The 14,045-nt window shown below is 41.4% G+C and overlaps 1 protein-coding gene across 5 annotated transcripts in view; it reads left to right on the forward strand.

The window, feature by feature from the left end:
* Window positions 1-14,045, forward strand: part of CdGAPr (GTPase-activating protein CdGAPr) — a 394,186-nt gene that overhangs the window by 134,387 nt on the left and 245,754 nt on the right. For all 5 annotated transcript variants that reach the window (XM_083121101.1, XM_083121104.1, XM_083121105.1 and 2 more), the window contains one exon: window positions 12,718-12,810. In XM_083121101.1, coding sequence (XP_082977227.1) covers window positions 12,731-12,810 — 80 coding nt within the window. In that variant the 5' untranslated portion in view covers window positions 12,718-12,730. The remainder of the gene's footprint in view (window positions 1-12,717; window positions 12,811-14,045) is intronic.

The following is a 14,045-nucleotide window of genomic DNA, read 5'->3' on the forward strand; positions in this document are numbered from 1 at the left end:
TTGGAGTGTAAATATGCTAACTTGTTATGTTATGTTATTCTACAGCTTATGTATATGATTCGTGTAACTTTGTACTTTTGTATTTGACTTAGTGCTGTATTAGGTTTCATACTGTGCTCAACACTTAAAATAAAATAAACGATTATTATTATCAGTATTGGGATTAGAATTGGGAGTGCGAAACCGAATAGAAGGGGCCGCGCATCCCACTAGCGCCGTCTAGGAAGAGGTGACTTTGAAATAGACTTTGTGTTATTTCGAGTCGTTTTTTGCCACTTTTCGCTAATCGCGACGATGAGAATGAGTGTTAAATTCCTGAAGGGACACTCACAAAGAACTCCCATGCCCAGGCCGTGATTCGAAACTGGAACCCGTGGCGTTACGAGCTGTGCTAACCAGTCCGCCAGGGATTTCCCTCCGGTGGCGGTATAACAGACACGGAGAAAGAGAACATATGTGTAAATGTGGCTGGCTAGATGTGCTAAATATCGAACAATCTGCGAACAACATTAAATAAATTCCATCGGTTTCTGTTCCTTGGTTTGTGTAAGGAAAGAAAATCGCAGCGACAACTCGCCCGCTGTCCATCATACCAAAACAACATCCACCCACAATGATTCGCTCCGTTTCCTGTCTTACTATTCCATTCGCCATTTTTACGCCTGTATTTAATGACGGGCATTTACCACACCTGCGGATATTACGTAACTCACCGCCGCGTAGCCCTCGCTCTCAAGGTCAAGTCGTGGAACGTTGTCATGCTTTCTGCCAGGGAGTAATTTTTGCTCTTAACTTTTACGCAGCTCCGTTTTCTGTGATGTTTCCTTCCCTGACCTTGTACAGGCGAAGAGTGCGTTGCACTGTCCGTGTTTTGATGACATTTTTCAGCGTCTAGCGTGACGGATGTAGTTTCGGAAGTTGTCGCTAGGTGGCTCCTTGGTCTTGCACCGATCGTTTTCCCGTTAGCTTGCTGTTTGCACTGGTGCAGGCAGGTTGAGACAAGTTCGAAAGTTTTATACAAATAAATTCCAGTGTGCATTATCGCCATTTTACCACCGTTTCCCCTGAGTATGTAATATTCTTTTGAGAACAATTGAAATTGTTTCTTCAAAAAATCGTATTTGTATGATATCATGTATGGTAATGAGAATGATTTTAACAGGTAGAAGATAGCCTTGTCTAGATATCCTTCCTTTAAATACTTAGAACGTTGTTAAAAAAATAAATGATTATGGAGGAAATAACATGTGAACTATCGGCGCAGGAATTAACCTTCATATTTTGATAATTCGTGTACATTTAGACATAAAAACTAACATTATTATAACACGTAATGTTATCATTTTTTCTTTCAGATTCGGAAGTAGAATTAATGTACGTGGAACTAACATCCAAGATTTTTTTAAAAAAATGCTTATTTGGCAATCTTCTTAACCTTCATGCGGGCGCGTAGGCGGTAGTTTACCGCCCACGGCACAAAAACAGGAATATCTACAGCCTACGAGTGTCCCGAAGCGCGGGAGGTATTTGTATTCTCTATTTACTCTATATTACGCATTATGGCACTGAAGTCACTTGTCGGATCGGCATATCGCGCGTGCCAGTCATCATCAAAAGGTGGAAGGGTGAGGTAGTCGGTAATCTACCGCCGTGCGCCCGGTACTGGGACAATTTCTCCGACCTTTCGAAAAAAATGTGAGTATTCAATTTCGCTTTTTTTCTGGTTTTATTGCATGTACGAGTATAAGCAATAATAAACTATAGTTTTACAGTGCTTTGCACCATACTAGGGCCCAACAGGATCACAATTATTATGTGCTATCACCAAGAGTTTTTTACCAAAATTACATTCGTTCTATCGTCAATTTCATGTTTTTCTCTCATAATTTTCATCTTCTTTATTATTCATTTATTATATGACTCTCTCCCAAGCATTACCAATTATTCATTATAACAAAATAATGACAGTATAATAGTTAGGACCTACCTACCCAATAATTATTGTAGGTAGTACCTTTCATACCAAATATACTTACAGTAGGTAAAATTATGTTTTTTTCCCATATTAGAAAAAGTGTGTTTATTTTTTCCACTTTTTCAGGACACGCTTCACAAACCCTGAAGATGTTCGAAGAATCCTCCTCGAACTGGACGAGGAAGATCAAGCTAATGGAGTTCAGGAGGACGAAGTGGACTTCCCTGATGATGTTGATTACGAACCCCAATTTGTTGAATATGGTACCCACAACAGTGACACCGAGGAAGAGTTAGAAGAGGCAATGGAAGACGACAACCTGAGTCTTGAGGAGGGAGAAGAAGACGACGAAAGTCCAGGTTTGAGATTTTACATCGGAAAGAATGGTGATACGATTTGGGCAAACAAACCTCTCACACAAACCACTAAAACTAAGTCTGCGAACATTATAAAAACTCTTCCGGGTCCCAAAGGGGAAGCTAGAAAATGTCAAACAAGGCTCGAACGTTTTCTGACACTAATTTCTCCACAAATGTTCGATGACATTGTCAAATATACTAATATACACATTGCTCAACGAAAGACTGAAAGGCAAAATCTGTCTAGCACCAGCTTTCGGGACAGGGATTACAGGCCCACCTCAAGAGCAGAAATAAAAGCAGTTTTTGGAGCTCTGTTCTTGATGGCAGTCAAACGTGGAAACCGCGCAGATATTTCCGAGTTTTTCACAAAAAATGGGACTGGTTTGATTATTTTGCGGGCTAATTTTAGTCAACGCAGGTTTCGAATGTTGCTAAGATCTCTTCGTTTTGACGACATACATTCTCGTCAAGTGCGATCTGCTACCGATAAATTAGCTCCTATACGTGACTTTCAGACAGCCTTTGTAGCAAATTGTCAAAGAGCCTACAATGTTGGTGAAGGTGTAACCATCGACGAAATGCTGGTGGCTTTTCGTGGTCGATGTAGTTTTATACAGTACATGCCGAATAAGCCCTCAAAGTATGGATTGAAAATATATTGTGTATGTGATTCTCAGACATATTATACTTATAATATGATGATTTATTGTGGAACCCAGAGACCTGGCCCCTACAGCTCAACCTCCAACAAGCCATTTGATATAGTGACCAATTTGTGTGATCCATTGAAAAAAAGTAGTCGTAACGTTACAACAGATAACTGGTTTAGTAGTTACCCCTTGGCTGAACATCTGTTATCGGTTGGCTTGACTTTCCTTGCGACTTTGAGAAGCAATAAAGCTGAACTTCCGCCCGAATTTGTGAAACAAAATCCCAACCTCGTCCCTGGCCATCATTTATTTGGGTGTAACGACGTCGCAACTTTGATCTCGTATGCTACCAAAAAGAAGTTAGTTGCACGATGGACACGAAATAGATGAGGAAACAGGCAAGCCAGTGCAGATAATGGATTATAACGCCACAAAAGGAGGGGTCGACACTGTTGATCTGATGTGTTCGCGGATTACGACATCCAAAAGAACACAAAGGTGGCCAATGGTAATTTTCTTCCGAGACCTCGATATTGCTGAGATAAATTCCATGAGGATATATGAAATGAATAATCCATTGAAATCCTTTAGACGGCGGCAGTATATTTTTGAGTTGGCACTGGAACTGATGGAAGAAAACCTGAGGCAACGAGCAAATATGAATACACTTCCCGAAGATCTGGAAATTTTTCTAACCCAGTATCGAGAACAAGGAACTACCAGCAATGAGGTTGTGAATCCAAACAGACGAAGTTTCTGTTACATTTGCGGTTCAAAAAAGAACAACATAACTAAATTACGTTGTAGTAATTGTAACAAAAGTGTATGTAAATCACATTCAGTACCAACATGTGTTAATTGCCTCAGTAATGATTCATCCAAATCAGATGATGAATAGTGCAATATTTTACTTATTTTGATGTACTTAGTACAAAATTATAATAACGCTACTTTCATGTGACTGTTTTTTGTTCCTTTTTTATAATTCATGGAGATATGAATCTATTATTGATTGTGTAATGAATGCCTTCCTATTTTGATATACCTAGTACAACATTATGTTACTTGATTAAATTAGTGAGACGAATAACTACTTTCTTTCAATGTTGAATACTTTTGTTACCTAAATACTTAAAAGACTGATTGATATTTTTAGTTCCTGCTGTAAGATAAAATAAATTGTGTGCTGTGAGAGAGTTTAAAAACCTCAATGAATATTGCACTTTATTTTATATATTGATCAAGTTTTAATAAATGTTTTCATGGTTAAATATGTGTGTTCACGATTCTATTAAAAATATCCCCGATTACAAAGGTTTATGGTGAGATATAACCGGTAAAATACGTGAAAACGAGGTGGCGGTAGATTACCGTCCCGCGCCCACTAGTGTTTAAAAAAAGGCGCGCCCGCATGAAGGTTAATAACTATTACTTTCATTATCATTACATTTAATTTTTTTAAAAATATTTCTTTATTTCTTTGGCTGTAGAGAAAATTGAACTCATGAGAAGGGAAAAGGAATTGTGTATACCGTTTATATCTATATACGAGGGCTAGTCAAGAAAGAATGAGAATGATTTTTTTTTACTTACGAAATGTATTAGGCAGGGTCCAGGTTGATATGGTCTTTTTCGAAGTAATCCCCATCGAGTTGTATACGCTTGGCCCAACGTGTCTGCCAGTCCTGAAAGACATGCTGGAACCCGTCTTTTGACATCGTCTTCAGAACGGCGTTTGATGAGTAGAAACGGTTGCCCCGCAGCTCCAATTTCAAATGAGGGGGGGGAAGGTGTCACGCGGAGCAAGATCCGGGCTGTATGGAGGGTGCGGGACACATTCCATGTTTTGTCCAGCCAGATATTGGACAACAACGTTGGAAACATAAGGGCGTGCATTATCCTAGTGTAGGCGCCAACCAGATGGATTTACAGCTCAAGGCGTTTTAGACGGATGTGTTCAGCCAGGGTCTTTAAAACTGTCACGTAATACTATCCAGTAAACGTGTTGGTAGCCTATTCCACGGTAGTCGAAGAAGGAAATCACCATTACCTAATTCGCCAACGGAACAGCTTTGGCGTCCGAGAACCGGGTGATTTCCAGACTGTGCTCGCCTGTTTGCTTTCGGGATCGTAGTGGTGAAGCCAACTCTCGTCACCAGTTATGATGGAATTCAGGTAGGCCTCGCCAGACGCTGAAGCTCCCGACACACCTTCACTCTCACCTGCTTCTGTTGAGGCGTTAGCAATCTCGGCACCCATCTTGCACAAACGCGTCTCACTACCTCTATGTCAAAAAAGTTATTTTGAAATTCACTATCCTCAGATGGGTTAATCATAGTGTAAAGTGAGATCCAAACCAGTGTGCAATGTGTCCCCACCGGGGAACCAACCAGGGACCCCTTTTAACCTAAGCTACTACATGTTTTGGAGGCTTCTGTATTTGAGTCAATCGGTGCGATGAGAATGAATGATGATGAAACACCCCATGCCCTGGCCGGGATTGGAATAGACTGCAGAGCCTTGTGCGTCGAGTTAGAACGAACCCAAAAAGTTGATGTATTGGTTGAATTGATTTTTTTACTTCGCTTTTCTGCCACTTTTGGATAATCGCGAAGATGAGGATGAAAGGTGACTAGATGAAATGGATGAAAAGACAATAACATAGACACACGGAAGAGACAACACAAGCCCTACGGTGGATTATACTGGTCGTGAGTTAGATGTACAAAGTTTGGTGTATATTTAGTTCGTTCTTCGAACAGTGGCGTGCTCAAGGGGGGGATCATAACCCCCCCTTTTTGGATCAGCATTCCTAAAAATACAAAAGAACGTGTAACGTAGAAAAAATGAGCAAAATGAGGGCTGACCCCTCTCAAATCCTGGGCACGCCACTCCCTTAGAATGTCTCATTTCCATAAACCAGCTCCGCTCACACCATCTCGTCGTATAGCAAAATGCATAACGCTGCCATCTTGTAGTCCTGGTTCGATTCCGCGTGGAGGCACTTCAGCATAAAGTGGACTGAACAAAAGCACATGTGCACTTACGCACGCTCACACTTTTTTTTTCGCCCTTGAAATGCGTGAAAAAGGATCTTGGTGGGAAATGGCCGCCTGTTTTGGCCATGCGCCTTGAGAGAACTACAGCTTCTGGTGTTACGACGAGGGGAAAGAATGTTCCTCCAATTCGTTTCTACAATAAACAAGCCAGCTTGAGGTTGGGAGCGAGGGAAAAGAATGCTCCTAATAGATCGACACGTGGACCCTCCGCTTTTTTCCAAACAGTTCTTGTCGCCATTGATAGATGTCACTAGCGTACGCTCAGGGAAGTCTGCAGTCGTTCAACATGCTTTTGCAATGTTTGCTCCACATAACATGCAATTGTAACGGGCAGGGGGTTTATTCAGAATTTTCCATCTAGGAGGGAGGAGGTATAAGTTCGTGTTATGGACGTGTAAGGGTATATTTAGAGCCAAAATGATCATAAATTGGGCTTTGTAGAAATTTTTAGGGGGTGTTTCGATAAATCACTATAGGACACTGCTCTAAGTGATTTTTGTTTTTAGATGAGATGATGTTTGCTTCAGTTTTGGGGGAAGCTGTAGGGGAAGCTTTTCGTAAATTTTCCTAGCTGGGCAGGCCGTCCCCCATGGCGGAGTGATTAGCACATCGCGCTAAAACGCCAGGTGTTCCAGGTTCGAATCCCGGCCGGGCCATGGATATTTGTGAGTGTCCATTCATCAATTTCATCAAATCATCACATCCCCATCTTCACAAATTAGCCAAAAATGGCCGAAAAACCTAAGTCAACTAAAGCAAATCAGTCAATCAATCAATCTAACAGATCAACCGGTTGACTACTTTTTCACTGAACAATAAGGAATGTACTGAATGTATTTGACTTTTTCCTTCTATTTGGGTCTCCCACCAGGCACGTATCTAGAAATATGTTTCGGGGGGGGGGGGTCCGAACCAAGTGTCTCAGGTATAATAAAATAATCCTTTGCGCAACAGCCCTGAAGGGCCTTGGCTTACCTACCGACTGCCGGTCTCCCTCCCACGCTTTCCTTCGTCACCGCTAAGCGTGGAGATCTGCAACCAGTATTGGAATAGTCGGGTGGTCAGCCCGACGTATCCCCAGCCGTTATAGTAGGGATTACGCTTACTCATTCGAAGCTCCCCAATTTCCTCACGATGGTGGGTTGCCACCGGCCCTATACGTAGGACGAATAAATTCCGACCAGAGCCGGATTCGAACCTAATAATAATAATAATAATAATAATAATAATAATAATAATAATAATGTTTAAATTAAAATAATTATATTAAATCAAATTTATACTAATTACAATACATAAATTAATATTATATTATTATTACACGAATGGGTAAAAATACTGTATAAGAATAGAGATATAACAGCGCATATTCATTACGTAGCTTACCTGTAGTTAAGATCGGAATAATTTACATAAAAACAAGTGCCCTGGCAATGAATTAATGTCAAATAGATGAATAATTGAATATTTATCGAATAACAAATTGATATTACATGTAGTTGGAGAAAAGTAAGTTTTTGATTAATATCTTATGCATATTATTTTGAGTAGTAGTGTGCATAAATCTTCTTGTAATGTTTTTAAAAGCCGTATGATCCCAATATAATCCTTGCCATCTAAAAAGTTTAGTTCAAAGCCGTATGATCCCAATATAAATCCTTGTCTTCCAATACGTTCAGAGGAAATTATACAACAAATGCTAAAATAGTATATTTTCATTATTTAATTTTCGTACCTAATAAGTCTTTCGGGTGGGAGGGGGGGTCCGTATCCCCGAAATACGTTCTTCGTGTCCTTCAAAGCCGTATGATCCCAATGTAATCCTTGTCTTACAATAAGTTCAGAGGAAATTATATAACAACGGCTAAACGAATATTTTTTTTCATTATTTAATTTTAATACTTGATAAATCTTTCGGGGGGGGGGTCCGGACCCCCTCCCTAAATACGTCCTTGTCCTAGTGCTCACAGTTTAAATTATTATTAGTTTAGATGTAGCAGTTACCATTCGACCTTCAGCACACACAATTGCCAACGTAGTCTTTGACACCTGTTCCGTGGAGATGCTAATCTCTTGATCTCGCCTTGCGTGGATGAGAGAATCCGGGAGAGGTCCGAATGAATAAGTAAACAAACAAAATGCTGACACTCCCCCCAAAATCATAATGCCACTTCCCAATAAAGAATCGCGCTGTGATTGTGTGGCGCTGCGTGGGTTGCCCAGAGGAATCTCGCTGGCCTTGTGTCCGAAGGACTTGACTGGGTAAATGCTATCATTACATTTTTTGTTAATCCTAAGTTCTTGCTGTACTGAGTGCGGGTGGCGTGTGACCTTTCTTTTCAGTGAATCCGTTCGATCTGCGTAGAGTAGGAACGTTTCATTTCCTAAAGATAAGATCGTTCTGAAACCATACTCGTGAGTCGAGACGTCTCTCTCTACCAATGAACAATTGCGAGGGAACGGTATTGCGTGGAGGGGTGAAAAGTGATTGCAGCTACCTGCTTTTGCAGCAGCGTGTACTACTTGGCTCCGCCCACATGCTTTCTCCCCTTCTGAACCGTTGTGCGATCTTACTCCACTGATTCCTGGGATAGGGTATGTGACAAAAGGAACCACTTTCTCTCAGCGTCCCAATATTAAAAACAAGATTTAAGCAGCAAGTACTTCGAACAGTGCCGACTTTCACCGTGGCAGAGTGAATATCACAGCGCGATACGACGCCAGGGGTCCCGGATTCGAATCCCGGCCTGGGCATGGGTGTTCTTTATGAGTTTCCATTCATCAATTTTGACGTACCCGATGGCGTAGTGGTAACGGCATCTTCTTGCAATCAAGGGGTCCCAGGTTTGATTTCCGGTGGTGGCTCGTTGCTCCGAACGATCCCACTTTAGACTGTAGGTCCAGTCCCGATTATCCTTCCTGTGCATAAAGTGCACTTAACAATTGCAACAAACAACATTAGTAAACGTCATCATATCACTCATCCTCATCTTCGCGAACTAAAAATAAACCAAATAAATCAATAAACTTCCAATATATGATATAGGCCTATAGGCCTACAGTGTAAAGTGCAGAAGCTATAGACAAGAATCGCTGTTCTTTTTTTTTACAACACACCGCGTAATATACTTTTTTAAATAAAGAAGCTTAGAAGTTATTACCCAGTTGAGCATTTGGAAAAATACAGTCAGAAAATTCAGACCTTATCAAATAAGAATTTTATCAGATATCCAACAGGACATCTCACATGCCACGTGCGTTTGTTTACATTGCCTAGCTGCCTCTCCTGGCCACGGCTGGACATTAATCACCTACATCAACGAGCCAGAATTACGCAGTCATATATTTTGAAGTTGCTGTCCAAGGTACGGAACAACAGGGAGACCCCATTCCCCTGAAGTACCCCTTTGTTAAAGAAAACGTGGAAGCTGATAAGAGACCGTCGCAGCATGAGACATGCTGGTGCCTGCGACACAGACCGCATTTTCCGGCGACAGACCTGAGTCAGACAGGTGACTCATAGGATGCCATGAATCTGAAGAATCGATAAAGAAGGCGTTGTACTTTTACCATGAAGGCAACATAAGGGTTCTTGGGAAAGCAGGTGCATTGTAAGTAGAGTGGATTTCTAGGCACTGCCCGAGACAGGCATTTTGAACTCTAGACGAGAGATGGTCTTGTCCCGTCTCGATTACCATTCCCAAATAAGCCACACTACAACAAATTTAGTCATACAGTTTGTTCCGCCGGTGAAATACCAACCTGAGTACAAGGAGGCATTTAGGAGGGGGCGCTCCAGGGAGTCCGAACCCCCCCCCGCCCCGAAATATTTACCAAGCACTAAAATAAAACATTGATAATGTACTTCTTTAGCATTTATTGTACTATAATCGATGTTATTTATTTCCTTTTGAACTCGGAAGGCAAGGATTTATTATATTCGGATCATATTGCTTTGAAGGACAGTACGAACGAAGATTTATGCACACCACTATACGAGAACAATGTAATATGCATTAAATATTATCTAGGAACTTCACTTTTCGTCAACTGAATCTGATATATTTTTTTTATTATTACTCAATTCTTTATGACATTAATCTCCTTCGTAGAAATTTTCAGCGAAAAATGCAGGCTCGACCAGGACTCAAACCCGGGTCTCTGACATACCGTGCCATTGCTCTAACCACTGAGCTACCGAGCCGGCTTTGCCTCGCCTGATTTTTCGCTATCGCTGTTTTACCTGCGTGGAATCGTCTGCCAATGCTATCGCAACGGGATCTGTTGCCTTCGAAACACAGTGAACTTCGACGTTCCCTGGGTCCTCCCAGCGTAGAGATGTTAATTATTGTAGATTAGGCACACACAGGAGATGTACTACGTAGAAATTTTCAGCGAAAAATGCAGGTAAAACAGCGATAGCGAAAAATCCGGCGAGGCAAGGCCGGCTCGGTAGCTCAGTGGTTAGAGCAATGACACGGTATGCCAGATACCTGGGTTCGAGTCCTGGTCGAGCCTGCACTTTTCGCTGAAAATTTCTACGTAGTACATCTCCTGTGTGTGCCTAATCTACAATAATTAATCTCCTTGTTTCTACACAAATTTTGGCGATTTTAAGTACACGCAAGCTATATAAGAAATACGCGCTGTTATATCGATATTCTTATATCATCTTTTTACGTATTCATGTAATAATAAAAATGCAATATTAATAAATTTACATATTTTAATTAGTATTTAATAATTATAATTTAATTACATTTGTATTATTATTAGCATAATTATTATTATTTCGGAGACACTTGGTTCGCCCCCCACCGTCTGCAAAGGTACCAACTTCTCTGTGGTAACCAAGGTGATGAGCATGTACGCCTGCAGATTTTTTTTCGAGGGGAAGACCCATACACAAGCGCAGTCGTGAGCACATACACACACACACACTTTGATGCAGCATGTACATAATTCTTCATGTAAAACTCAATTATCATTGACAATAGACAGCTAAACATGCGAACTACATATGTAAATGGCCAAAACGTGCTACAATCAGGGTAGAATCGAGGATACTAACTCACACGAGCAGGACGGGTGCCACCTACTCACGGAGCCTGGCGCGAAATGTTTACAGGTTACATGTAGCTGTTCAAATAAAACTTGAGTTTCTGATAAGCACAGAAGTGCTTGCTCTTGTCTTGGTTTGCCGGCTACTTGACGTTGCAAGCTTGGCACTCATGTTCTTGGTGTCACTTGTATTTCACGTACGTAATTGCGCCTTGTGATGATTTTGACACCGAGTACCGAGTATGTACATTCACCGGCAATAAAAAATTGGACACCTAGATCCTGAAGTTCTGACTTCCCTGCAATGCACTATTTGTGTTGCCTAACTCAACGGCGATAAGTGGATTTTAATAGCAGATTTTCAATGGCAACTTTTACCACCGCCGTAGAGTTAGGCAACACACATAACGCCTTGCAGAGAAGCGAGTATTTCAAGATCTAGGTGTCACATTTTTTATTGCTGGTGACTGTACTGGTCTCTAAGTGAAAATGCACAAACTACATGAAAAATTATCTCGAGACGATCTATTTGGTACCGTCAATAAATAACGGGATTAATGCCGTGAAAAAGCGAAATAAAGTGTCAGAGCGATGAAACATACGGGATATGTAGGCCAGGCTGGGGTACGCCACATGTCTGCGAGACGAGTTCCAGACTTCGTCGCTAGGTGGCAGCACTGGCAGGAAAGGGAGGTTGCGTATGTGCAATTTGCCTCCAAGTCAGTCATTCAGTGAGGTGAGTCATGGCGTTCACAGTGTCAGGTGCCTCAACAACTCAGGGGAGTATGCCATTACGGGTGAGTCCATTTCTGCCGTTGACGACCTCATATGGGAGTGTCGGGGGATTAGTCTGAACTAGATTGCAACCGAACTCGGCATTAGTAATGGTACAGCATACTGTTGTTCATGAACACCTTCACTATAGTGTTGTCTTCTGGCACTTGACATTGTGAACGCCATGACCCACCTCACTGAATGACTGACTTGGAGGCAAATTGCACATACACAACCTCCCTTCCCTGCCAGTGCTGCCACCTAGCGACGCGGTCGGGAACTCGTCTCGCAGACATGTGGCGTACCCCAGCCTGGCCTACATATCCCGTAAGTTTCATCTCTCTGTCACTTTATTTCGCGTTTTCACGGATATTTATTGACTATACCAAATACTATTTTTAGAATATTTAAAACGTTGAATACCTTTCAAAGATCTAGTCTTGAAACAGTTGTTTCTGATGCGCATCCATGATCTAGTGGAAGCTTAATTTTGAAGATCCTAATCTTGGTTTCATGTGGAACAAGAGACGCAAACGAACTTAGAAACGTGCCAAAGTGGGTCATTATTTTGATGTACATTTAGTGTCAACCTGAAAAGCTATACCAGCAGGTGCCACAGCTCGCGAATATATGCAACCCAACGCAACACGCGAGGCAAATATTTGCAAGACGTGATGCTGGGTTGCATAAATTTAGGATAGCACACAATGCATTTGTTCTTGCGTAACCGCGGGGTAAGGCACAGTACAGGAACATGCTAGTATTTTACGGTTCTTATTTTCGTTGTGAAATGCCTGGAAACATTTATTTCAAACAGACGTTTTTTGTTTTTGCAGTGGATGCCGGGACATGTCAAGCCGGTCGGATGGGCCGTCACCCTCCCACCTCACCCCCAAGCGTCGGAAGCTGCTACCTCTAAGGGATCTCAGGTAAGTCCCCACATTTTCTATGATATTTGTGATGTAGTGCTTACAATACACTTTCTGATACCAGGGGTTCCACTAGTTTCTGATTCCTGGTGAGAGATTCGTCTTGGCGATCCATGTCATGAATTTCCCATCCATCTTCGTCGTTGCGATTAATCTTGAGATATATTGAACAACATTAGATGATTAAAACTGAGAGCAGAAATGGAGAAGTTATTATTTTAAAAAAAAATATCGTTACAAGCTACCTTACTTTTCTTTCAAAAGTAACGCGTTAGAAGTTACTTTGCCTTTCTTCCATTACCTTTACTACAATATAACCAGATCAAAATATTCAACTGCATAATAACGCGAGAGGTCCCGGGTTCGAATCCCAGTCTGGGAATGAGCGTTCTTTGTGAGTGTGCCTTCGTCAGTTTCATTACATCATCACCCATCCTCTTCGCGATTAGCCAAAAAGTGTCAGAAAAGCGAAGTAAAATAAACCAAATGAATCAATCTAACACACACAGAAGAACCAATGGAGTGGTTTTTTTTTGTTTGTTTTAAGTCCACTTAATGTACAGACAGGCTAATCGGGACTGATACTACAGTTTAAAGTGGGACACGAATCATCATGCATCTCCACTGGGTATCGAACTCGAGATCACGTGTTTACCACAACGTCATCGGATATGTGCCAAGAAACGACTGAAGATTCGCTTTTCATACACCTTAATTCATTTGGAAATAAATTGAATTGGAGACTTTGGGAAGATTGGTAAATGTGTTTTTTTCCCTATAATACATACTAGAAAAGGAAATGGAAAGGTAGAAATAAAAAAGAAAACACGACGAGGAAACTGGGTGCCATTTTTCCTGTTGTGATTTGTGAGATATGAATAGAGGCACGAAAAGGCGTTTAATGAGAAAGAAGAAAAAGGCAGGCAGGCAATCGAAAGCGAAAGCAAATGGGGCGAGGCAGGAGACACGGAAGAAAGAGAAATATTGATGGCGGGAAGTGAACTTTTATCACCGGCGTTTCTTCTCAGTAAAGAAGCGCAGGACGAGGCGCTAACGACCGTTTAAGTTTTATGAGAGCATTCAGAAAATATGCCTCAAAGCTCTCCCTTTTTCTTCCCTGCGCCAAGAACAAGGGAATCAATCACTTTCTTTTGTACAGCTTGTGTGCAGTTAACAATTTTGAAGTTTCTTATTTTTGTGTGTGTGGGTTTGATTTCATGAAGTTTCCTGGGGCC

The sequence above is a fragment of the Lepisma saccharinum genome, chromosome 4 (assembly GCF_977018435.1).
Source record: "Lepisma saccharinum chromosome 4, izLepSacc3.1, whole genome shotgun sequence".
Lineage (NCBI taxonomy): Eukaryota > Metazoa > Arthropoda > Insecta > Zygentoma > Lepismatidae > Lepisma > Lepisma saccharinum.